Raw genomic sequence first — 26,008 nt, 5'->3', positions numbered from 1 at the left:
AAATAGCTCAGTGCTGCCCCTGGGGGTGTCCGTCTGCACAGGCAGCATGTTTGCATACAGACACACAGCCCTCTCCCATCCTCACAGCATCCGGGCAGCTGACAGGTCCCGGTCTCCAGACACTATAGATTACGGCCACAGGCGAGTTTCGGTGTCGCTTCCACCGGCTCTCGAACCCACAGTGCCCTCAGAGCCCTAGGTGGTCACTCGGTCCGCCAAGTGAAAGTTCAAAACGCTCTGCATCTGAGGTCTGTGTCGTCGTCGTCCCCCCCCCCCCAAAGGGGAGTGATAAATGGAGCGTACGTGTCATCACCCCGCCTTCTGCTCTCCCTCTGTCTCGCAGAGGCATCCTCCAGCAGATTGCGTCACCAGTCGTGGATTAGCGGCACGCCAGGCTCACCCGATCACCTGACGCCGCATCACTGCCTCCCGTTGGCCAGCCCCCGCACACCCTCCTGGCATATGGCAGCCTTATGCTCCACCCCCCCCCGTCAGCTGCTTCCTCTTTCTGTTTTTAGATGTGCAGAGAAGCATGAAGCCTTTGTCATTTAATTAGGGAGTCTGAGCGGGGCACCGTGGGCGTGGCCAAGGCCAGAAGGGCGTGGTCAGGGCCCTGGCCCACATGACACGGAGCCGGCAGTGAGGAGCATCGGCAGAGCCTGTCCCGGGAGCTGTCCGTTCAGCACCCCCGGCCCGGTCAGTGGGAAAACATAGGTGACAAAGGAGCCAAAAATGCATCAGTGATGAGTGACGAGAGTGACTCGTCAGCCACCACCCCAATCGCTGGCTCCTCGGTGACTGTGACTCAGCAACCCCCCCCCCCCATGTCCCCATACCACGGCATGACCGTGGCTGCGCCTCCCAGTCGAGAACGGCGACGAGCTGCGCTTGTTTCCCAGATGAATGAGGGCAGGCTGAGGGAGCTCCCACTCGGCTTACCACACGGGCCATGAGCAGCTTCCTGCTGATCCTGGATCAGATCTCTGCCTCCGCCCCCCCCACAAACACGCTGTCTCTTCACACACACGCACACACTGACTCGCCGTCCGGCACGTTAAGGGATTACAGGCCAGCTGCTTCTCCAGGATGCAACGATCAGCGCCCCCAGACGGGGCGGGGAGACCGGTATGGGGGCCCTCAGCTCAGAGCCGTCCGATCCCCCGCTGGGCTGTCGGGGGAGGGGCAGAGCTGGAGCATGCTCAGTAAGCACAGTGCAGCTCACATTGAGAATTGCAGCAGGATTGAGGGGGGCGGGGGAGAAAGAGAGGCTGCTGCATCTGGGAGCGACTGCGTATTCGGCGACACGCGCTCGCTCACACACACGCACACAGGGACCGCGGCGCAAGATGCAGTGAGGGGTGGCGTGCCCGAGAGCGCGGGCAGCGCCCAGCTGCGTGTAGCGCCCAGCCGGAGGGCAAAGACGGGCTGCCACGTGGGCCGCGGCTGGGCTTCCGCAGCCCACCGGCTCGACATGAATGGCTCGCGATCGAGACGTCATGGCTGTGGGAGATAGCTCAGCGCACCTATGAGAGGCTTCAAGCTCGCCTGGTAAGCGCGCACGTGTGTGTGTGTGTGTGTGTGTGTGTGTGTGTGTGTGTGTGTGTCCTCTTCTCCTGGCATGTTCTCTCCTCCTCCTCCCTGCATTCCTGCTTCATGCCTGGCCCGACATCCCTAATGGTATTTTACGTTTTAGTGCCAGCTGAGTGCAGTGTGGCTGCATCCCCTAGTGGCCCCGTCCCTCCTGCCTGCACACTGGAGATGGGGGGGGCGGTGCGCCGAGGCGCGAGTCCCCTATTCTTCCCACCTTCCACTTTTCAATTCCGGGCTGCGGTTCAGGTTTCAGGGCCAGTCCTCTTTCTTGCTTAAGTGCTCATCTGCTCCGATTCTCTGTTTCTCTGTGCTCTTAATGTCATGGACCAGGATGCTGCTGGATCAGACCATCTGAGCATGTTACGGCTTAAGCTGTGTGGTGGCATTATACCAAGTGCAGGGGTCCCGCAGTAAGAGACCCCAGCCCTGTGTGTGTGTGTCTGTGTGTGACTTTTTGGGTTCAGTATGCACGATGAAACGAATGAATATATTTATTGACTTGCAGAATGTAAATTCACAAATAAAGTTCATCATGGAAAACTCCATTGCTAATTGTGGCTGTGCATTGGTTATAGTCAACCGTACTCCGGGGCTTGGGAACGCTTTGGGTTCCCAATAAATTACGGCAGCACTAGAGAGAGTCTGTCGGTTCTGTCATACCAGAGTCGGATGTGTTGCTGGAAGCACGTCCAACATGTGAATCCGTGTGAGTGTGTGTGTGACTGGAGCGAGGCTGAAACAGCCTGTTGCATTTAAGGTACTTTTACCAGGAAATTCTGACTAGACCATAAAATGACTACATCTATAGGGGTGTTAACAGAGAACCCAGGATTTGGACGGGATTTAGTTCATTATAATACTTATGATGCAAAATTTTGGATTTTAAAATTTATTTTACATGTTTATTTTTACAGTGTGCATCTCTTAGGTTCCGTTGTTAATACTTTGACAGAAGCATTGCTTCACCGTTCTCCTGTTACTGTTTGTCTGAGCTCCCGATTTCAGGATGATGTCGTTGTGGTAATGTGGCTGAGAACGCACAAGAATGTGAACGTCATTCTCCAGAACTTCTGAGCATGTCAGGTCACCCCCCCCCCCCCCCCCCACCGACACCCCCCAGCGTTTCAATCACACGGTAGGGTGAGCACATTGTCCTCCTCTCTGTAATGACGGCCAGTAGATCAGGCCTCAATCATTACAGTCCCACAGGCTGCACAACGGTTGGGTATGAAAATGTGGATTCATGTCAGACCAACGGTCTGAATGCCTTTCATGCATAACTGGGTTCTTTGAATACCAGGACCGAAGTGCAGTCAATATGCTGAAAAGCATGTTCTCTGTTCCGCTGATGTCATACTCGTGAAATTTCAGCTGTCAAGCATTACCGTTTTGAATACCAGCAGTCTGTGTAACATATTTTGTTTTGGATATTCTTGATGTGATCACAAAAAGACGTCTTGCTCTTCTGTTTTCTCTACATGGGTAATAGAGGCTTCAGCTCTGGGCATCTCTTGTAGCTCCTGTTGCTGAGAATCTCAGACCGATCTCTTGACCAAAGAGCTGAAGATGCCAGGAGCCGCTGACTGTCTGCCAGCCCGGAGGTCCATCTCCGCGACGTGCTCTGGGGATTGATTCAAATGGTCCTAGGGCTCCTACCTCATACCAGGGGAGTCAGTCCTTAGCCCTGAGAATTCTTGACAAGTAGGATCTCTTACATGGCGTTTGGCCGGCAGATGACCTCCCTTAATGGAGGTCGGGAGTCCGGCCAGCATGAGGCGAAGCGGACATCCTGCTGTGATGACGGATGTAAGCCTAGAAGCTAAACACCTAGTGTCCTCGAATTCTGATGCTTTTTTTCAACGGAATACAGCAGGCTTTCGAGGTTTCGAGTCTGGGTTATGAACTGAGAAGCATGTATGATTAGAGTAGCAGTGGAGCATTTACAAAGAAACAAGAAAGTCAATGTCATTACGGGCTCAGTCAGGCAAACAGGAAGTGCAGAATTACAGCGCAAGTCAGCTCAACCGATTTTACCATTTCTGCTGCTCAGTCAGGTAAACAGGACGTCAGGGTTTACCGTAATTCAGGGCAGGTGTAGCTGAGTGACGGTGTTGAGTGCCCCGCTAATGGGTGCACGTGTCACTAAGAGGGGGTTGAAGGCTACTCGAGCGTGCATGAAGGCAGCAGAAGGTCTAGCTGCGCACTGGCTAACTGGGTTAAGCTGGCTAATGAGGCCTCTTAGCGCTTAGCGGTAGCATCTGCTAGAGCCTCACAGCGACTGGCCGCCCAGCTCCCATAGCGGGTCCCGCTCCAGATCGCCAGACTCCTTGTACCTGGGAGGGGGTGGGGGTGGGTTGAGGCAGCCTGCTGAAATTACCGAGCTCTTCATGTGAACTTGTCAGATGTCCGAAGGGTCGATTCTGCTCGAATTAGAACCGCAGGCATTAAGAAGTAATGATAGCTGTTTATTTTTTAATGTGCCGATTGTGGCGGCACCCTGTGAGATATTCCTGGTTTCCTAGTAATTCCTATGTCCCTCCAGCCCTCCTCCGCTTTACTAAATCCGTCACAGGGTCACGTGGAGGGCGTCTCTGAGGCCTGACTTTGGGTCACTGTCTCAGGCTGGTCCTGATGGAAATCGGGGACTCGGGGAATCTCTTCACAGAGATTTACGTGACACATCTGATACACTTTGGCTTTCTGTACTGTCATGTGGCAGAGTAAAATTGTCAAGAATTGCACCCCCAGGTGGTGGTATAATGGTGCAGTTACCCTAGTATGAATATCGTCCATCTCTATGACATATTTGAACGTTGTTGGTCTTGTTGGGTTTGTGTCTGTCCTCGATCAGCCATGCAGATGGCTCTCATCACTACCTTCCACCAATCACGTGAAGAGAGAGCCCAACCCCTGAGCCCCCGGATGTAGGCCGGCTATGGCCTTCCATGACCCCCGCCTCTTGGGGACCTTTCTCCGCAGTCACCGCATATCACCACACAGTCCGGGTGAATCTCTTCCCAGGATTCCTGCGCATGCATACGCCGCTTAAACTGCAGACGCAAATCATCTCTCTCGTATCGGCAGTGTCGTGATCAGCGATTGGATATTAAGTTGCCGGGCGTATGTGTCTGAGACCCCCCATTTTCACCCCTGTGTAACGATCTGTATTTTACTCAGATTGTAGCACTTTAAACTGAAACCGCTTCTCGGACCCATGCGTGTTCCCATATCACCGCCTCCCAGGTTCATTCAGAGATCTCCTCTGCCGGGCTCCCGATGGTGGACCGGGAATCCCCCCGTTCATTTAAGCCATGGGGGGGGGACGTACTCTCCTGAGCTCCCTCTGCCTTATTTTTAGCCCCCGGAGCTCAGTTCCCTGTTTTAACTTTCTACACAGATGCTAGCAAAGGCATCAGGGACATGTGAAGACTAACCAATACAGTATAGTTTCCCAGGCGAATAACTGATTGCTGCCTGATGCATGTTCCTTTGAAGGCTGTTTGTCAGGTTTGGAATCTGAGTGGCTTTCCCTTTTGAAATCACCCGGCTACCTTGACATCCTACCATGTCTGAGCGCAGTGCTGTGGGAAAGGAAAGGTCCACAGGGCGACATGGGAAAGTGGAGCCGTCTGAGACGGCCGTGACATCCATGTCGCCCGCACACCCCGGGGTGAATGCAGGACGGGTTCCCCTTATGCTTTCATCTGCACTCGAGCCCTGTAATGACCTGGAGGGCCGGCCAGTTCTTTGGGACATGCGGAAGTGGCTTTGTGAGACATGTCACACTTCCCTTTTCACTGTTACAAAAGCTCCTGCCCTATTATTCTTTATTATGATCTGGGCGTGGCACGGTGGCCTTGTGGGTCGGACCTCCAGGGTTGTGGGTTCCAGCCCAGCCTCTGTCCTGTGTATGTAAAGCTTGCGTGTTATCCCCATGTCATGCGGCATTCCCCCTGGCACGCCGTGTTCCTCTCGCAAGGTGTGTGTGTGTGTGTGTGTGTGTGTGTGTGTGTGTGTGTGTGTGTGCCCTGCAGTGGTGTGTAATCCGTCGCAGGCTGCAGCCCCCCCATGACTCTGACCAGGATAAGCGTTTAGAAAATGCTTGGATAATCTAATAAAACCAGAACCATTCAAATGAAACGCAGCGACTGTGAGTATGGATCAGTAAACAGGCCAGTGAGCAGGAGCGTTTATTAGATTTTCCATTGTAGCTGCAGTGTGAACAAACTGACCCACAAGCGACCTTTAACAGGGACACCCTGTTCTGCTAGTCTGCGAGTGGGGAAAGTGTCTGTGTGTGTCTCTGTGTGGGGGGTGTTCTTCGCGGAGGCTCTCTGCCCTGACGGGCACCTTTCCCTTTGCTCACCTCTCTGACATCGACGGGAAGAGTCAATCCGCCATACTGAGCACGTCTGCTAAAAGCAGCTTGTGGGGCAGGCACCTTAAAGCAGGATCCCTGCAGCACACTCATAGGGAATTGGGGCATCTGCGCCCACCATTCCCTGTCAGGTGCATCCCCCCATCGCCCTCGGTGCCCTTACCCCCTCCCTCCCTGCTTGCGTGGCGCCTGACGTCAGCAGCTCTGCCCTTCACTGTCCTGTGTTTTTCCATCTCTGTCTGCTCTCTCACATAAACACCTGGGGGGGGGGGTGGGAGTGGAAGCGAGGGATGAGAGAAGAATAGAGGGGGAGCGTGAGATTAGAAGCAGGTCAGAAGGAAAAGAGCAGAGTGGTGGTGATGTGAGGATGAGGTTGATGTAAGGAGGACAAGAGGTGATGTGAGGACAGACAGTGATGTGCGGAACATGGTCGGTGATGTGAAGAGGACAGGCGGGGATGTGAGGACAGGAGATGATGTGACGAGGATGGGCGGTGATGTGAGGACAGGAGATGATGTGAGGAAAACTGGGGGTGATGTGAGGAGGACGGGTGGTGATGTGAGGACAGGAGATGATGTGAGGAAAACTGGGGGTGATGTGAGGAGGACGGGTGGTGATGTGATGTGAGGAAAATGGGGGATGATGTGAGGAGGACAGGTGGTGATGTGAGGACAGGAGATGATGTGAGGAAAATGGGTGGTGATGTGAGGACAGGAGATGATGTGAGGAAAGCAGGTGGTGATGTGAGGAGTACGGGCGATGATGTGAGGAAAATGGGTGATGATGTGAGGAGGACGGGTGGTGATGTGGGGACAGGAAATGATGTGAGGAAAATGGGCGGTGATGTGACGAGTACGGGCGGTGATGTGATGTGAGGACAGGAGATGATGTGAGGAAAACGGGTGGTGATGTGAGGAAAACAGGTGGTCATGTGAGGAGTACGGGCGATGATGTGAGGAAAACCGGCGGTGATGTGAGGAGTACGGGCGGTGATGTGATGTGAGGACAGGAGATGATGTGAGGAAAACAGGTGGTGATGTGAGGAGTACGGGCGATGATGTGATGTGAGGACAGGCAGCAATGCTGACTTTGTCCCAGGGTGAGACAATCTGCTGGAGTGTCCTTTAGTCCTCCTCGTGGAGGCATCCTCCCTGTCAGTCCGAGAAATGTCTGTGTCCCCTCTAGGCCGTGCCGCTGACATGAGAATCTGGCAGCGCTGTTGTCATGACGATGCAGGAGCTCCATAGGATGCTGCCCAGAAACTCTGGCTTTTTGTCCCCAAGGGGCTTCGATAGATACCGTTCGGTACAAACTGTACTGGGCAGCCGGTGAGAGGTGGTGAAGTAGCATCATGTGGGACCAGTGGCCTTTACCCGCGGCGTGAGGGTCAGTCTGAAGCAAACCGCCGTCTGATGAGCAGAGCGAGGTCGTTTGGCAGCATTTTGATGTCTTAATGATGTTGATTTATTAGCGTAAGCGTAGCTGCCGCAGTGACCGCCGCCCTGTTCCCCGCCCCCCACAGCACTGCCAGTAACTCGAGCCGGAGCTCCCCCGCCTGCTCGCCCATCCTGCGCAAGCGCTCCCGCTCACCCACCCCCCAGAGCCCCGAGGGCGACGCCATGGTGGAGAAGAGTACAGAGCATGCCGCCGACCGCTCGCCCCCCACCGCCGGCCATACCCTGCAACCCCCACGATCAGGCAGCGGCGGCAAGAACTCCAAGGTGAGAGCTGCACACTCAGGGTCAGACAGAAGTAATCGAACGAGTCACATCCTTTAATAAACAAAGCACTTTAAAGCTGTAATGTAGCATAAGCTGCCCCTGGAACAGGTGCTTGCAAGATCTGTCTTCATGAAGGTTATACCTGCTGAAACAGGCCAGTCAGGAACTGGCTGGAAGGGTAGCGTGTCAGCCTTATGGATTACGTCCAATCAGTCATTGTTGGCACACGGCTCATAAACAGGAATAATCCTTAAACTTTGTGGCATCAGTAACAAGTTCTTAAGTGTTCTTCAGGTTCTCATCATACAGCAGGTCTGTCTGCTATTTGGTACAGTCTAGCCATCTGAGTCCGACAGACAGGCAGCCTTTCCAGCAGCCCCACGTTCCCGAGGCAGTAAAGTTCCTCCTCAGTACCGTCAGCCACCTCACGCTGGGCCTGACTTCACAGGGGCATCAAACCTTGTGTTTCTATAACTATCTTGCTCGAAGCGACATCTTCTGTGTCGCCGTAAGGGCCAGGTGATGATGACCCCCCACCCCCCTGGCATGCCATACCCTAGGCTCTGCATTCTTAATTGGTCACAGCCTGTAATGTACCACTGTATCACAAACTGCTGACTCGGCACTGAATCCGTGGTTACTGATTGGTCAGAGGTTGTGATCCCTCTCATCCTGTTACTTCTCATTGGTTTGTCAACCATTTATGATAGTGCCTTACAAGTCAAACTGGAGTTCAGATGGGATCAAGTAAGCAGTTGGTTCCTCCCATCTCACCCTCCCTCTGCCACGCCCATCTCCCTCCCGGGCCTCGTCACATGACCTGTCCGCCTCGTCACATGACCTGTCCGCCTCGTCACATGACCTGTCCGCCTCGTCACATGACCTGTCCGCCTCGTCACATGACCTGTTCCTGTCACTGCTGATGGTACCGTGTGCTTTTGCCCTCTGATCACCGTTCCTCTTCTCATGCATGCTAGTCTCACAAGCGACTTTCTAAAGTAAGCATTGCTCTTTTATTAACCCCCCTCTTCCCTGTGTGTGTCTGCTCCCCAGCCCCCACCCCCCCCGCATCCCATACCCATACACCCTACACCCTTATGTCACCTTTCAGCTCCCTCTCCATCTAACACCCTCGCCCCTGTGGATAGTGCGTTTGCTCTGTATCCCTCCTTTACACCATCCGAAAGCAGAACGTAGCTTTTGTGGTCGTCCTGGTGATGTGGAAAGCGATGTGAGGGTCGTGCTGGGATGCCCTCCCCCTCTGCCTGTGAAAGGCTGCTGGATCGAGTCCTGGATGTGTACCCTGCATTGCGCCCTGGGACTTTCAGCAAGATTATGGCTACTGAAACAGCACTTTTAGCTGTGCTTGTTCTGAATAACAGAAAGGTTGTCGTCATTATTAAATTTCTCCCAGTACTATATGCATATCAGTCGCTGGTGGCACAGTGGAACTAGTGTCAGTCCACAAGTGTCAGGACGGTGGCATTAACTGTGGTGAAGGAAAAATTACGGTGTCGTTTGTTTGGCTGTCAAAACGATTTATGTTCTTCCTGTTTGTTTCAACTGTACTAATTTTGGAGGGAAAATGATCGCATTCCAGGCCTCGCTGGCTCTGTCACAAAGCACTGGTACCCTCTTTCTGTTTCCCTTTCAGTATGACAAGCTAAACCTGATTAAAGTAAGCCGCCTGTCGCCCTCTCCTCCCAGTCCCACGGCGCTCCACCCCCAACCTGCCTCCCCCCCCCAGCTCCGATGCCGTACCCCACAACCTGTCTCTCCGTTTAGTAGCTCGCTGTCTGTTTCCAACTGGGCTGCCAGCCGCAGGCCGGGTCCCAGTGGCCGACATGGCACCTGACTGTACACCCAGCTTGACATGGATTTAATATGAACACATGGAGCTTACAAACAATCCATGTTGTGCAGCAGAGATTTACCAAAGCAGAATCTCCCAGCTTTAATTACGCAGTACCAGTGTCATGGTTTAAAGGCACGAAATCAACCGGCTGCGTGCGATATGTTACTCACCTTGCTTGGCAGTCTACATCTGTATCTCTCTCTCGGTCGACGTTTTAGTTCAGCTGCTCTCACAAAGTCGGTGATAAAGCACAAATCCCATGGCAAAGGGTGGATCACATGATGGCCCAAGTCACAGCTGTCATCTCTAGTGATAGACAAGACTGGGCTCTTATCTACGTTGGTAGACAAGATTGGCCTCTCGTCTGCGTTGCTAGACATCTACAGGCAAAATTATTACGTTGCACGTTTGAATTGTTTTAGTAAATCTCCAGCTGTAGGAATGGTAAGGATTCTTTTTCACAAAAGTGTCACAAAAGTGTCGCAAAAGTGAAAAAGAACAAAACTGACAGCAGCACCCATGTGCTAAATGCTTTACTGTAAAGACTGTCAAATAACGTAATACAAATGATATTTATGTGCACCTCAGGAATAATGGTTGAGAGGCACCGGTGTGTTGGAATCCACTATAGAGATGGCACTGCTGCCTCTTAGCGGCAGCAGAAAAGCATTGGCGGTTTATGTTTCAGGCCAGTGTGTACAGTAGGCCTGTCGCGCGGCCTGTTCATGCCAAACCCTGCTGACCATGGTGAACAGTGTCTCCACACTTTCTATCGTCAGTCACTGATGGTCGGCTGGTGAAAATCTCTATCTGTGTCGAGCATATTGTCTTTACAGTGCTGAGGCTGCACGCAGTTTTCCCCTTTTACGATAATCCATCGTTTATTTAAAGGCCACACAGATTTGGGGAAAGCAGTTTTTTTACCAGTTTGGAACTATGCGAGTTTATCTGTAGTTGAACTGTAGAAGAATGCGCACTGTTTGAGGCTTGTGGCATTTCTTTGCTCTGTGCAGGGAATGCCTCAAGCCTGCTGATAAAATGCGTAAAGGACTTTGTTAATGACCTCACTCTTCTTTTCCCTCGTTGCTCCCTGCCGGACTTGGGTGGACAGAAGAGCCAGAGCTGGTACAATGTAAGTAGCCCGTGTGCCTCTCCATATCCATGCCTGTCAGTGGTGAGCTGGACGAGGCGCGAATAAGGCCACCTTCCATGCATCTCGATGGCTCCCCGTCTCCTGCCGTAGCTGACCGCTTTGCCGTGGAAATTAGAAACATAACAGCACCGTGAGATTTTGTTCCAGAGCTGCTTAACCGGACCGTTGGCACCTGTCTGGGGATGTTACTGAGGTTAAACCCTGGTATCTGGAGGTTGGCTTGCTGCATGACGCTAATGAGGTTGTCCTCCAATCAAATCGCCCCTTTCAGAAAACTCCGCCCATCCCCATCGAGCAGAAGGGCACACACTGTCTCTGTCATCACAACTGGCGCCAAATCAAGATGGCCTACCATTGGCCCTAGAAAAGGGTCCGCGTACTGCTTTTAAACACCGAGTCGCGCTCAGTAGTCATACGGAGGTGTGAGTACTATCTCTCAGCTGCAAGCCGTTTCACAATATGCTTTTAATATGGCATATTTTTTCCATACTTTTTTCTTGTTTGTTCCAGATGGTACATTTTTCAGTCTCACAGAAATGTTGTATTGTGTCCAGGAAAGCCTGTATCATGACTGCAGACCAGCAGGATGCTGGCACATAGCGGTATTGCGTTCTAGGGAAATGTTTATCTCGTCTGCTTTCACGTGAAATATGATAACTTTTGACGCAAGCAGTGTCCTGTGACTGCTTGTGTCCGTCCGACCTCTCTCAAGACAATATTGTGTTCAGAATTCCCCAAGGAAGCAACATCCTCCCTCTGTCCTTGCCCTTACCTCCCCAGAGCCTGGCCCCTCCCCTCTCTATCCTTGCCCTTCCCTCCCCAGAGCCTGGCCCCTCCCCTTCCTGTCCTTGCCCTTCCCTCCCCAGAGCCTGGCCCCACCCCTTTCTGTCCCTGCCCCTCCCTTTCCAGAGCCTGGCCCCTCCCCTCTCTATCCTTGCCCTTCCCTCCCCAGAGCCTGCCCCCTCCCCTTCCTGTCCCTGCCCTTACCTCCCCAGAGCCTGGCCCCACCCCTTTCTGTCCCTGCCCCTCCCTTTCCAGAGCCTGGCCCCTCCCCTCTCTGTTCCTACCCCTTCCTGCCCAGAGCCTGGCCCCTCCCCTCTCTTCCTACCCCTTCCTGCCCAGAGCCTGGCCCCTCCCCTTTCTGTCCCTGCCCCTCCCTTTCCAGAGCCTGGCCCCTCCCCTCTCTGTTCCTGCCCCTTCCTGCCCAGAGCCTGACCCCTCCTCTCTCTGTCCCCTGCCCCTCCCTCCTTCAGGACTAGCTGAGCAGTTGCTTCTCAACTCCTTTCTGTGGGCTTATTTCATTTTTTAAGGTATGTGTGGGACCTACAGCTGTTTTGCTGCGAACCTCCACGTTCAGGCGCATGATGTGCGAAGGAGGTTTGGTGGGGTGACCTGTAGAGGGCAGGGAGGTATTTTCAGTGCCGTGACTGTCGGCAAGGGCCATCCACAGTCGCGTGGGCCGCAGGTGCAGCCTGTCACACTGAAGATAAGTATCGATATTCGGCACACCAGCTGCTGTGAGCGCCGCATACAGAGCGTAGCGCGCTGACTGTCTGCTCCAGCCTGCTAGAGTGTTCTGGTGGTCTCCATGGTCTGCTGGTCGGCCACGTCTAGGAGCTGGGTGCAGCATGGCGGTTCCCTTGGCAGGTGAGGAGGATTTGAGGCCAGGGTAACCACAGCATCTGCCTTGCTCAACCCAGTGTCTCCTGTAGGTTGGGGGATGGTAGTGGCGTGAAAGGTGGAGTGGAAGGGTTCCGGTTTCCGAGCAGATTCTGGGGTTGTGACCCTGCTCTGTGACACGTCCCCCGACCTGGTGTGATGCTGCTCATTAGTGAAAGCTTCCATTTCACTAAGATCTCCATGCCTTGTTTTGCTGGCTTCCCAAACCGTGGCATCTGGTCTGGCGTCAGAGCGAGGGACCGCTTTTCGTGGCCAATCAAAATGAGGGTGTGGCCTTTGGAGGCACCAATCGGGGCCGGAAGCTTCACAGACGCGCCACTCCGATTTGCTTTCTGCACATGGAATTTTGGGTAGTCGGGGGGGCCCAGTCTACAAGGCCAGCGGCTTCTGCTCCTCATTCCACTGTGACTGCTTGCTGTGTGTGTGTGTGTGTGTGTGTGTGTGTGTGTGTGTGTGTGTGTGTGTGTGTGTGTGTGTGTGTGCGCGCGCGCCAGTACACACTCCTCTGCTCACCCATCCCCACCCTCACCCCAGGTCCTGAGCCCCACCTACAAGCAGCGAAATGAGGACTTCAGGAAACTCTTCAAGCAGCTGCCGGACTCGGAGCGGCTCATCGTGGGTGAGCCAGGGGGTGCCAAGCCGCTGGGCAAGGCTGGGGGGGGAACGGCTCTCGCCAACCTGCACTCATGGGCTTGGCGGGGGGGTGCTAGGAGTGGAATGTGAGGTTCCGATACCCCACCAACCCCACATCAGGGCGAGTCACTGCGGCAGCGGTGGGGGGCTTGGGCTTCACTATTGACCTTTGACCTTCGCTCCCAGATTACTCCTGCGCTCTACAGAGGGACATCCTGCTGCAGGGTCGGCTCTACCTGTCTGAGAACTGGATCTGTTTCTATAGCAACATCTTCCGTTGGGAGACGCTGGTACGCCTGGAAAAAGCCATGCCTCCCCGCCGCTCTAACACTGAACAGGGAGATGTTAGGCTAACGCATGCTGGACAAGTTAGACTAACGTGGTGAAATATGTAGAATCCGCCACCTGGCTCCATAGGGGTCGGCAGTGCTGTTCAGAGCCTGTCTGCTCTCTGTCCAGCTGATGGTCCGTCTGAAGGAAATCTGCTCCATGACGAAGGAGAAGACGGCCCGCCTCATTCCCAATGCCATCCAGCTGTGCACCGAGTCCGAAAAGGTGAGGATGGCTCTGTAGGCCAGCAGGGGGCATAGCGATTAAGGGGTCGGGTAAAATGTTGTGGGGGCCTTCTACAATGTCCTTTTATCAAAGGTTGCAGGCTGTCTGGAGGATCTCCTCAGGATCTAAAAGCCTGAGGAATCCTAGGGGCGACGTCCCGCGGCGATTTGTGATGTCATTTTTGTCATAGGCCACGCAGCACTCCATGACACAAGCGAACCTCGATCGTTCATCGGCCGGGGTAAAAATAGCAGGCAGACAGAAAGTAGTCAGACCAACGATTGTGCACAAACACCATTTCTAGCCTCTGTGATCGTAATGATGACAAAAATGACTAGCGAATTTGAAGAATGGTTGACTGAGAGAGTCTGGAAATACCAACGCATGATTCCTCGCTACAGTATTGCAAAAACTCCCAGATGGTTCCAAACTAAAATAAAATACGTTTGTAACTGCGACGCCACATACCTGTGTGTGTGTTATCGCTTTTATTTTTTTATTTACTTTTTATGTAATTGTTTATTTTCATATGAAATCTAGTTTGGTTTTAGTTTTTGGTGTGGTTCATTAGTTTTTATTTTAAAGATATAAATCTACTTGGTTGTTATTATTTACCTTAGATTTTAGACACTATTTTTAGGGATAGACGGAAAGTTGTAGCACTGTATTCTACAAAGTGCTGTGATGTAGTGCATTGGCTGTTTCTGTGGTTCAAGTGCATTGCATGGGATGGGCAAAGATGAACAAATCAGTTGGTTTTTGAAGCAATACTCACAGTTCTCATTTAGTTGTAGTTTTTACTTTATTTTCATATCCTATTATATCTTAGTTTTAGTATCCACCCTGCCTCGGATACTGCAAGTACAAAGTGCACGGTTACTTTTAGTGAAATTCTTACTTACTCTTATAACATCCATTGTACTTATAATAAATGTGACTTTTAAGAGCATCTTTGCTCTACAGCGCCACCCCAGGCCTGGAGTTAAAGTGCATGGTAGCCTATGTAACCGGCCCTTATACTCTCAGCTTCAGTAATGCTGAGTAACAGTAGCAGTAGCCGCGCTCAAGCCGCTGTTCATCTGTTGATCTTCTACATCTCCACAGCACTTCTTCACCTCATTCGGCGCCAGGGATCGGACCTACATGATGATGTTCAGGCTTTGGCAGAACGCACTGCTGGAGAAGGTCAGAACCTCAGCCCGGGGCCCAGTTTGGTTGGGGGTGGGGGCGTCTCTCTATGGCTGCTACAGTGGTACACGCTCATTTTTGAGGCATGTTAATTGGGATCTCAGTCTCAGCCCAGGAAGGCTCCCCCTGTTGGATAGAGGTTAGAGTTTGACACGGTTGTTCGTTCGGCGGCTGTTTTCTCCCTCTAGCCCCTTTGTCCCAAAGAGCTGTGGCACTTTGTGCACCAGTGCTATGGCAACGAATTGGGCCTCACCAGTGATGATGAGGATTATGTCCCCCCCGATGATGACTTCAACACTATGGGGTGAGTGGGGTCGCCTTTCTCCAAGCATAGCCTCAGTCCACCCAACCCCTGGCCTCTTGTGGCTCCATGTCTGCTGGTCTGCGTACGGTGTGATGTCCCACAGTGGCCTGTCCTTGACCCTGCCGTATTTCCCATAATGCCTCGCTCCATATTTGTGCACCTGCGAAGCGTCTGTTATACGTGGGTGCCGGTGACCTTGCGGTTTTGCCGCGGCTTCCGATAAACCCGTCCAGGCGGAAGAGGAGGAACACTCTCCATCAGAGGAGACCCGCCCCCCCCAGCCCCGACTCCATACCTCCCCAAAATCATCCATGAATTGTCTGCACTGAGCCTCGAGCTGGTAACCTTGACCTTCAGCTGTTGCCCCCCGCCCTGGTGCAGGTACAACGAGGAGAACGAGGCCAACGACAGCTCGTCCAAGAGCAGCGCCGAGGCGCGGCCGGAGCCTAGCCCCCAGCTGCCCCGCAAGCCCCTCCCCCACGGAGGCGTAAGAAAGCAGCGAGGCCGTCTCACGCCACCTCCAGTAAACCCCTTAAAGTAGTTTCATAAAGATAAGATGGTCTAGTTCAACAATTTACGCACATGTAAATTTTTTTAAATCTTATAGAATCGTAAGTGCAGTTTGCATGTTCTCCTCGTGTCGTTGGGGGGGGGGGGGGGGGGGGTTTCCTCCCCACAATCCAAAGACATACCGAAGCTAATTGGAGTTCCGAAATTGCTCGTAGGTCTGACTGTGTAACTGGTGTGTGAGTGTGCCCTGCGATGGGTTGGTGCCCCATTCTGGGTTGTTCCCTGCCTTGCGCCCATAGCCTCCGAGATATGACCCTGGATGGAAGATGGATGGATGGGTGGATGGAAATTCTCTCCCAACCCAGTCCACAGGGACCATCTAGGGGTCCCCTCAGGCTGGGTTGACAGACTACCGTCGACGTTTTCTGATTAACGTCCTGACCCGAGCAGTGTCTGTACCTCCCGTGCCTACAGACGGACCTCCCACCCGCAGAGGAGTACTCAAACTGCCTCACCGACGGAGACCTCCTGGCCGTTCCTTTGCCCAGTGCCAAAGGGGAGGAGTCAGTGGCACCCTCGCCGTCGCTGGACTTCAATGACAACGAGGACCTCCCCACGGAGCTCAGCGACTCCTCAGAGACGCACGATGAAGGTTAGAGCTCCCCCTACAGCTCACAGTCCCTACTACGCTTTCGTTTCCAGTTATAGTTGGCCCTCCGTATCCATGGCTTCCTCATCCACGGATTCAACCAACTGTGGATTGAAATTTTTTTGGGGGGAAAAAATTCCCGAAAAGCTCCCCGTGCCACGCCTACCATGTGCCACTGAAGTGATGTGCAAGCATGCCCCGCCTCTCGCCATTTCACACATGCTCAGTCTCTCCTCATTGTTTGAGCACTGTGTGCTGTGAACTGAATATGTACCGGATTTTTAAATCTTATGATATTGTATCCTTTAGAGAATGACAGCTGTTTATATAGCATTTACATTGTGTTAGGTATTATAGATATCAGTATAGATATAGATATATGGTTAAAAGTAGAGTTTATATAATGTATACAGGAGAATGTCCGCAGGTTACATGCAAATACTGTACCATTGTATATAGGAGACTAAAGCACCCAGTCCCCCGCAGACACAGAGGGATGATTATATTGCTCCTCCACAGCTGCACATGAGTAAGGAGGGGCTATCGGTGATGTGACAACTCTTTATTCCTGGAGCTGGAGCTTTCTGAAGCACACCCCTATCTCTCCGCAGTGGGTGAGGTCCAGGCCTTCCAGGAGGACCTGCCCGGGAAGCTCTATATCAATGAGATCTACAAGCTCAGCGTGGACAAGATGCACGGCCTGCTCTTCACAGAATCCCAGTTCATGAGGGACTTCCTGGAGCTGCGGAGGTTCTCAGGTCCGTCCCGCGTCCCGCCCAGCCCGCGGTACCGTAACCGGACCCGCGCGCTGATGCGGGGCCGTGTCCTTCCCGCAGACGTGGTATACCGGCCGTGGAAGAAGGACGACGAGACGGGGAACCAGACCCGGGAGATGATGTACACCATCGCCCTGAGCAACCCGCTGGCCCCTAAGAGTGCCACCGTCACAGAGACACAGGTGCCACTCTGTCCTGCCTGTTTGCCGGGCCAAAGGCTCGTCAGATCATGTGGGCAACATGATCAGTGAAACGTGCTGTGGGATTTTTCTCCTTGTAATTAATTAATCCTTGTAATTAATCCTCTGTAGTTACTTTGTCCCCAATAAAGTCCGTACAGCCATGTATAAGCTCTGGTTTATCATTTGATAAATACCCGTTATGGGGAATAGCGTGGTAGCTGTGGCGATGGGCATTAGCACAGACCGGCGCTGCTTGGGCTTCTTGATGTATGTTTACTCCTCCCTCCCCTCCCCCCTGCCTCTTTCCCTCCCTCTCTCTCTCTACTTCTCTCTTTCCCTCTATCACACCCTCTTTCTCACCTCCTCTCCCTCTCTCTTTCACCTCCCTTGCATCCTGTGTACTTCTTTCCTTCCCTCCCTCACACCCTCTCTCTCATTTCCTTTCTCCTCTTCTCTCTCCCTCCCTCTCACCGTCTCCCATCCATCTCCCTTTTTCTCTCCCTTCCCGCCTCCCTCTCTTAACGGCACGCAAGACGTTGTACAAGGCCAGTCAGGAGAGCGAGTGCTACATCATCGACGCCGAGGTGATCGCCCATGACGTCCCGTATCACGACTACTTTTACACGCTTAACCGCTACGTCCTGACACGTGTGGCCAAGAACAAGTGCCGACTCAGGTAAGGCTACAGCTTACTGCTCAATAACTAATCTAGAGGCAGTGGGTGAAGCTACAGCCTCCCTGATGTCTACCAGAATAGATGGTGATCACATGACCTCAGTGATTCTCCACCCCCCCGGTTCGACAGGGCTTCCACAGAGCTCCGCTACAGAAAGCAGCCCTGGGGCCTCGTCAAGGGCTTCATCGAGAGAAACTTTTGGAGTGGCCTGGATGAGTACTTCAGACACCTAGGTGACTAGCGCCTCCTGCAGGGCAGTTTGCGCAGGTCCTGGTGGCCGCGACTGACTGCTGGCCGCATGCACCCGGTCTTCCTGCAGAGCTGGAGCTGAGTAAGATGGAGGCGGCAATGACAGAGCCCCCCAGGAACTCCCCCAAGTCTCGCGTGGCCAGGACGGCGATCTGCCGGCGCCGCAAGCGCACGCTGTCGCACCTGCGCGGCCAGCACCTGGAGGAGGCGCCGTTGAGCCCCGTGAGCACGCCCGAGCACGAGGAGGCCATCCACCGCATCCGGCACGTGCAGGGTCCGTGAGCTGTTCTCCCTTCACGCTAACGCGGGCCTGTAGGGGGCGATGTTATCCAAGGACAGAAGAGCTGCTTTTAATTAGCTAAAATCACCCAGATTCATCAGATTCCTCAGATTGGCTGCTGTATTGAGGCCCCCTTCCCCTTCACAGGATCTACTCAGACCCGGCACATCCCTGAGGAGGTTCCAGGAGGCCTGGCCCTCTACAGCGTCTCCAGGCTGCTGTTGGTTGTCAGTCTTGTGTGAGTGTCCCGGCCGGGGGAGGGGATGCCGCTCACTTTAGCCTCCATCATGCCGTCACACGCTCTTCCCTCGGGTGGAGGCAGGGGGCGCCGCTGGGTCGCAAGGTCCGTGTTCTGCTTTGGCTCGTCCTTTGACCCCTCTCTCCTTGTTCCTCTGGCTTCCTGCAGGATCTGTGTAAGGTACACGTACTTTCATCATAACCGTAGGAGGTGACGTAGGCCTGGCGTGATGCAGAACTGTCACAGGGGCCGTCTGTCTGTCTGTCTCTGTCTGTCTGTCTCTGTCTGTCTGTCTGTCTGTCTGTCTGTTTTACTCTGGGTGTCTGTGTGCCAGTCTGTCTCTCCAAACCGATCTCTGATACGTGTATGCCACAAAGTGTGTGCTCTGTCTCTCTACACAAGCTTGCTCTTGCTCTGGTGATGTGCTTGTGTCTGTGTACCGAGTGCGTACTCATTGTGTACTCTTTGCTAGGTGTGTACTCGGTGTGTGCTGAGTGCGTTCTCCGTCTCTCCACACAGCCTTGTTATTCTGGTGTTCCTCAACATGATGCTCTTCTACAAGCTGTGGATGCTGGAGCGCACAACGCAGAGCCTCGCTACCTGGCCAGGCCTGCGACCCCACGAGAGGTACCGGTGTACGTGCTGTCCGGAGGAGCACCACAGCTTGTATTGTGCTCTCTTACATCAGGAGTGCTCCTCTCTCACTTTTATACAGTGTTGGTGCTGTGTCAGTAAATATAGGTAGAGTGCCCTCTGCTGGCTTGACAGTCTTAGTGTTGTATGAATAAGTATCTTCAGAGTACCCTTTGCTGTCCTGATAGGCTTCCACAGACGCAGGCCGAGTGGGCGCAACTGCTTGAGTCACAGCAGCGGTATCATGACGACGAGCTGCAGAAGTGGAGAGAGATCCTGCGGTCCTCGGTGCTGCTCCTGGATCAGGTGGGAGCCTCTCTGGGGGTAAATTCTCACATTACAGGGTGGTTATGGGAAACCTATTAATATTCATGAGACAAGCACCACCTGATTGGCCAGTTAATGCCATAGACAGTTCACCGGCCAATCATGTAGCTTCTCTCATGAATATTAATGCATGCATGCTGCATGCGTTTCCGCATCCTCCACTGAGCTCTCTGACTCCCCACCCGCAGATGAAGAAGTCACTGCTGAACCTCCAGAAGGGCATCATCCTGAGGGATTACAGCTCTGAGCCGGAGGAAAGCGCGGGGTCGTACCACTAACCCCAGGAGTGCACCCTGCTGACCTTTGACCTCTGACAGGCAGGAGGCTGGAGCAGCGTCTCGGCTGGGCGGACCCTCCCAGACAGCAGAGCTGCTCTGCTTGGCCCAAGTCATCCGCTTGTCTCCTTTTTAGAGACGTGCTGTGAGGTTTTTGCCATGCCTCCTCCCAGTGAAGACCCTCTCCTTCCAAGGAGGGCCTGCTCATACAGGACTAGGACTGCTTCAGCTCTTCCAGGTAGACCGCCCCCCGGTGGTCAGTGTTGCAGCGTCCCCTTTTTTACCTTGAAAATCTGGGACCACGCAAGTTAATTACCACCAATCAGAATGCAAACACAGATCTTGATGCGGGTTTCCATGGAGATATAGATCTGTACTTGTGTAGATAGGTTTACTGATTGGGTTTGTATGGCATTTGCAGCCAAGCGGAATCGGGGCTGGTTTCCTCGATTCCACGTGTGGCCACGACGTGGTGACGCCTTTGTGTTACAAGGTTGGCCGTCCTGCTATGAAGCATCCAGGAGCCAAACGAAAGAATCTCGCCGTTCCCATGGTAACTGTTTCCAGCGAGAATCTGGCAAAAGACACCACATCCGGCGGGAACTCCATTAGATCGCAGCGCCCCCCCGGCGGCTGTCCTGGACGCCGCAGTGATGCTCCTACACTTGGTCTGGGTAGATTGGAGAGTCACATGACACAGGTTTGTCGAGCAGGTATCTGAAAGAGAGCAGCACGTAATGATGCAGTCTAAGGTGACCCGTCCAGACGGGCTCTGGAAAGCCGCCCCCCCCCCTCCCCAATTGTGAATCATGGCCACCTCTCTCATGTTGTCATCACCGTCTGGGTTCATTTGTGCTTTTTTCCTTTACGACCGGCTCCCAGATCAGGACGTGCTGTAGCCTTACAGATCAAACAGCCAGCACATAGAAGCATCAGTGTTACTCTTTCACCTCTGTGAGAGAATCGAGCAGATTTTGCTGGATGATAATGTGCTCTGAGACTTTCAAGGTCAGGCTTGGGGTAATTTAAAGGGAATCTGCAGATGAACCGAGTAAGGTGACTGTTATTCTCCAAGTATTTCATTTCAGAAACTGTGAATAGCTTTATCGGAAACATTTACATAATAAGAGGATTATATATGTGATGCGATAATGTACAGAAGACAGCATCGTGTATTTTGCGTGTTACTGAGTGTGGCGCACCCGCCAGTCCGTCTTTGTCCGTACTTTTTTTGTTCCCAGTTATGTGAACGAGTGAAGCCAAACTGCACCCTCTTCATCAGGACAGTATTTAATGTTTTTCGTCACTAGGGGGCAGCATCACCACACTGGACCTGTCGGTGCACTGCCCCAGCCTGGACATTAGTATCTACCTGTTGCTTAGATTATTTATTACGGTGATGTTCATTTTCAGCCAGTCACTCAGCCAGATGTCATTCCTGTCTTGGAAAATAGTTGGCAATTGAAACTGCTGCCATTTTTATGATCACTTTGAACGGCAGCCAGATTTAATTGGCCCCTGTCTCCTTACCGGAGCCTCTTCGGCCCCGGATGTGCTGCTTTTCTGTCCGGTTGACGTATATGAGCGCGTTGCAGTTTCGCGACGCGGAGCCGCGCCAAGCATACGCACGATGACTGCCCCCTCCACCCCAGGACGTGAACACGAGCAACGTGCTTGAAATGGCATGCGAGGCTTGCACTCGTATAAAGTGAGCCGGGGACAGGAATGGCCCTTATTGGGCCCTGACGACGGAGCGGACACCTCCGCTCTGAGGTTATTTATGATCTGGGAGCTGCTTGTGTTCTCGGGGGTCACACAGGCCGCTTTATGACGCCTCGCTTGTCACGCGCGGCCGATGCACCTTGAGAGTTGACATCAGTGCTAATCAGCATCGTGTCCCTCGCACATCCTACTGGATCAGTCAATGAGTTCTATGCATTTTATCCTGTGGTATTTGTTTATACAAAACGGTCAAAACTACTGTTCTCTGACAGAGGGAAATGTTATGTCTAGATGTTTCTGCAAAAAAAGCTAAACCCCTCCATTACAATAAAACATTCAGTGTCATCTGAAGCATCCTGGTTTCAAACCACCCCCAAAAAGAGCAGAACCGCAGCCCTCCTATATGCCTGGACACTAATGAGGGCTAAATGAAGCTTCTTGAACCGTTTGCTGTATTGTCTGACACCACTAGATGGTGCTCTTTGTTTAAAAAAAAAAAAAAGGGCTCAAAGCCATGCTCTAAAGTAAACCCAAGAGCACCATCTAGTGGGGTCAGAAAATGGCTCATGAAGCTTCATTTGGCCGTCACTGACGGGACACTCTGGACACGATCCACACGGCGCACTCTCATGGGTATCACGCAGTCTGCGTTTGTGACAGAAAATGAGGTCGCAATGGGTTCAAACATTGAAGGGTAGATCAAAGAATGATGTCATGGATTATTTGATACCAAAACCTTTATTTATTATTCATTACCAGCTGATTGAAAAGAGATCACCAAAGAAAACCAGGCTGGTCACAGAAACCAGTTTAATCTACCAAATCTGTGAATTCTGGAGTGCCGCAGTTTTATTCAGCCCCAGGTTGGACAGTATGAGCAGCAGCCGGCGTGTATCTGCAGTGTCCTGTAGGACTGATTCACACCAAACCCACCTTCGCTTACGGGGAGTATGATGTTCAGATTGTTCCAGCATCATGAAATGCCACGTTTTTGTCTCATGCCCAGATCTCTGAAGGGAAAGAGTCTTTGCATCTTTATAAACATGCTTCCTGTCTTCCTTGGCTGGCTGCAGCCATCGTTACGTTTGATTAACACAGTCAGAGGACAACTGAAGCCTTAGTGTTATACCTATGCCAAAAACGCCATCCAGGAAGCTGTGTGATCTGTCTGTCCTTCACTAGCAGCTAATCTTTACGATGTGTCTGGAAAGAGGTGGGAGGGGCTTCACAGCAGCTCAGCCGACAGTGGTTCTAGTTCCTCACCAGCACTCATACTTTCCTCTGATTTGATTGGCTGCACCCGAGCACCTCCCAGTGCATGCCAGTTGTACTGTACCGAACTGACAGCATTCTTTAACTGTAATAGCAGTTAGTTGTGATATGTGACAGTGATACCTCCTGTCCCCTGTGTGGCGCTGTTACTAAGATTTGGCCTGTTGCACATCACACGTGTCGCCATTGAGTTTTGTTCGTCTTGTGTTTCTTTCACTTGACTCCTCGTCACATCCATGTTTACCGTGACACCCACGGCCGCAGTCCATTTAAATATAAACTTGACTTCGGGTTCGAGAAAGTGTAGCTGCCATGTTACCAAAATGCCACCTCTCCTTTTAATGCTTTTCATTTTTATTAGTCTAAGGGAAGAACTGAAGGCCATACAAGACCTCGTGTACAAAGTGCCAGCCAATGGTAGCCCAGCTTCCATGCACATTTACCCCAGTGGGGGTGCCCAGCAATTCGAAAAGATCCACTGTCACTATCCAGTTGAATCACTGGGAATCCAAAGAGGAATGCTCAGAAATCCCAGTCTGAGCGCCTGCTTTAATAGATGTTGCACATTCTGGGAAGTGTCTCCATGACGACGTATTCACGGCCCAACGGTTCCACGCGGTTTGCCAGTGTCCTCCTGTAGGGGGCATTACAGTCATCCCATAGTTTTGGGACACGCGCCCATAGCCAGTGTCACACCCCAGGTCCATGCTGCTGATGCACATTCTCACGCGCAGACGTCTGTATGCAGTATCTACACACATAAAAGAAATGGAATTATCAAGGAAATTTATGGTGATATTTTAAGGAAAATGTACCGCAGGTGTGTCGTGGCATTAAATAACTGATGTGTGTGGGGCGGATAAAAGAATGGAAATGTGTGATTTTGTTTGTTTTTAGAAGAGTTTTGATCTATGTATGTATACGAACCTTAATATATTTATACTATATATTGTATGTATATGCTGTATATATCTACAAAGACAAATCAGAATCTGCGCTGTGCGCGGTTTCATTTCCATGTAGACATGGACTCTGAATCAGCTTTATGAAAATGTGAGCTAGAGGCATATGAAATGTATGAATAAAGGTACTGATTAAAGTCCCATGGCCGTGTCTCAGCGCATCATTCAAGCGACAAATTCATTTTTAACCATGGTTGCAGAACATGGTTCAAACACCCAATATGTTATTGAACGCAGAAAGCATTGTTGACCCTGACCTCTGCTGGCCATTACTTATGACATCACACAGCAGCCCCTGCTCAGTACAGAAGCCCTCAGATGCAGGCCAAGGTTTAAAATGCCATCCAGCGGATGTTGGATGACCTCTGGCCTTTTGCACAAAGTAAAGCCATTTAAAGCTGTTCCTGAGATGCATTTCGGTCTCACCCAAGAGCACGGCGTATTATTAAATGACTTGAGCTTAAAAAAACAAGACTGGTTGTACTACTAAGGATCGGTGCCATAGACTGAGCATTGCAGATTTTATCTTCCCTACTCCTCCTGGGCTGTGTTGCCTTTGGGATTTACGCATTGTCCTCATTTGATTTCCTCTACTGCCCCCTGGAGGATGGGCTCCCCCTTTGAGTCTGGTTAGGTTTAGGGCTTCCTCTGCTGCCCCCTGGAGGATGGGCTCCCCCTTTGAGTCTGGTTAGGTTTAGGGCTTCCTCTGCTGCCCCTGGAGGATGGGCTCCCCCTTTTTAGTCTGGTTCCTCCCAAGGTTTCTTACTTCTAGGGAGTGTTTCCTTGCCGCTGTCGCCTCTGGCTTACTCACTGGGGACTTTGGGTAGCGATAATGTAAAGCGCTTTGAGACAATGCAATGTTGTGAAAATGAGCTATACAAACAACACTGAATTGAAATGAATTGAATTGAACCCCGAGGGTCTGTACTGGATATCAGGTGGGTATAAGGTGTCGGGGGGGGGCTGTTACAGGTTCTTAGTCCCATTTAGACTGCTGACATGCTGGTGGTGTATGGAGATCTCCTGTGAAACTGGCAGTATCTTACAGCACTACATCTAACTGCAGGATGACAATCCAATGATCCAGCTGATCTGAGGCCAGTCCGAGGACCAGAACGGCTGATCGGAAGTGACCCAGGAGGAGGGCGGCGGGCAGCTGAGAGCAGGTGGGCTTCCAGTGTGTCGTGCGTCAGGAGGATAATGCTGTGTCTGTTGGCTGGCACCACCTGTCATTTCCCTGCTTATGTCAGCACATGGCCGAAGGTGCACAGGCAAAAATAATCAATCACTTTCACTGATGCTTGGCCTAAGATGGTTTATAATTGACATGCAAATGAGCTCAAATTCTTTCCAAGTCGTCGAATCACTGTGACTGAAAGGGCACTTTACTTGATTCTACTTGTATCCCTCAGTAAGAAGTTTAACGTTTACCTCAAATCCTCTATGGTCTCCGCAAACGCCTGGAGCTTCCCAGAACCTGCCTGCCCAGCTGCGATCGGAGGAAGGAGGCTTTGAAACCCAAAGCAGGCGGGATTAGTGTGTGCTGTCAGTCATGGTCTCCTCAGTAGTGATTGGAGGAAGAAAGATTTGAAACCCAAAGCGGACAGGATTATCATGCTGTCAGTCCCTGCTTGCTCAGCAGTGATTGGGGGAATCAGGCCATGAAGCCTAAATTGGGCGGGATTAGTGTGTGCTGTCAATCACTGCCTGCTTGACCTACTTCCCATTGCTTTTCTTTCCAAGTAAGTTGACCCAAGCTGTGACTGCTAATCCCACCCAGAGTGGCTTTCAAAGCTTAATTTTCCCCATCGTAACCGTGCTAAAAGTCACTCAGCTGCAGTGACTGCTTCCGCCACTATGGGGCAGTAAAATCCAGCCAATGAATCGTCATCTCGAAATCTTTATTCTTAAAAGTGCTGTCAGTGTCGACTCGTAACAGTAATTTTAAATGACAGCCAGAGGGTTATGTTGCTTCCTTGCTGTTGGGGGAGGAATGAGTTAATGCCTTCGATTTGTTTGCTGACGACATAGTATAAGCTAACCGTTATACCTACGTCGTTATAAGATGGAAACTGATGTCTGCGATTGCAAAGTACAGACGAAGAAGGGAAAGGTATTAAATATTTAAATATAATTTTTAATAGTTTATTTTTGTTTCTGTTGTCTTGTTGTATATACTGTAAAGCACTGTGCTAAAATG

The 26,008-nt window shown here is 51.9% G+C and overlaps 1 protein-coding gene across 10 annotated transcripts in view; it reads left to right on the top strand.

Moving 5' to 3' along the window:
• The window catches only part of LOC125724923 (protein Aster-B-like), a 39,006-nt gene extending 15,053 nt beyond the window's left edge, over positions 1-23,953 (top strand). For 3 of the 10 annotated variants that reach the window (XM_049001393.1, XM_049001392.1, XM_049001400.1), the window contains 18 exons: positions 7,491-7,689; positions 10,656-10,676; positions 12,912-12,996; positions 13,197-13,300; positions 13,470-13,565; positions 14,670-14,750; positions 14,942-15,057; positions 15,415-15,580; positions 16,018-16,219; positions 16,828-16,974; positions 17,053-17,174; positions 17,708-17,850; positions 17,980-18,083; positions 18,170-18,373; positions 18,527-18,617; positions 19,137-19,358; positions 19,439-19,556; positions 19,766-23,953. In XM_049001393.1, the coding sequence (XP_048857350.1) occupies positions 7,491-7,689; positions 10,656-10,676; positions 12,912-12,996; positions 13,197-13,300; positions 13,470-13,565; positions 14,670-14,750; positions 14,942-15,057; positions 15,415-15,580; positions 16,018-16,219; positions 16,828-16,974; positions 17,053-17,174; positions 17,708-17,850; positions 17,980-18,083; positions 18,170-18,373; positions 18,527-18,617; positions 19,137-19,358; positions 19,439-19,556; positions 19,766-19,855 (2,311 nt within the window). In that variant the 3' untranslated portion in view covers positions 19,856-23,953. The remainder of the gene's footprint in view (positions 1-7,490; positions 7,690-10,655; positions 10,677-12,911; positions 12,997-13,196; positions 13,301-13,469; positions 13,566-14,669; positions 14,751-14,941; positions 15,058-15,414; positions 15,581-16,017; positions 16,220-16,827; positions 16,975-17,052; positions 17,175-17,707; positions 17,851-17,979; positions 18,084-18,169; positions 18,374-18,526; positions 18,618-19,136; positions 19,359-19,438; positions 19,557-19,765) is intronic. The other 7 variants (XM_049001401.1, XM_049001398.1, XM_049001396.1 and 4 more) reach the window with 6 other exon arrangements.
• Positions 23,954-26,008: the final 2,055 nt, after the last annotated feature.

Source organism: Brienomyrus brachyistius, unplaced genomic scaffold (genome assembly GCF_023856365.1).
Source record: "Brienomyrus brachyistius isolate T26 unplaced genomic scaffold, BBRACH_0.4 scaffold58, whole genome shotgun sequence".
NCBI classification, from domain to species: Eukaryota; Metazoa; Chordata; class Actinopteri; order Osteoglossiformes; family Mormyridae; genus Brienomyrus; species Brienomyrus brachyistius.
This window is presented reverse-complemented; position numbering and strand designations above follow the sequence as displayed.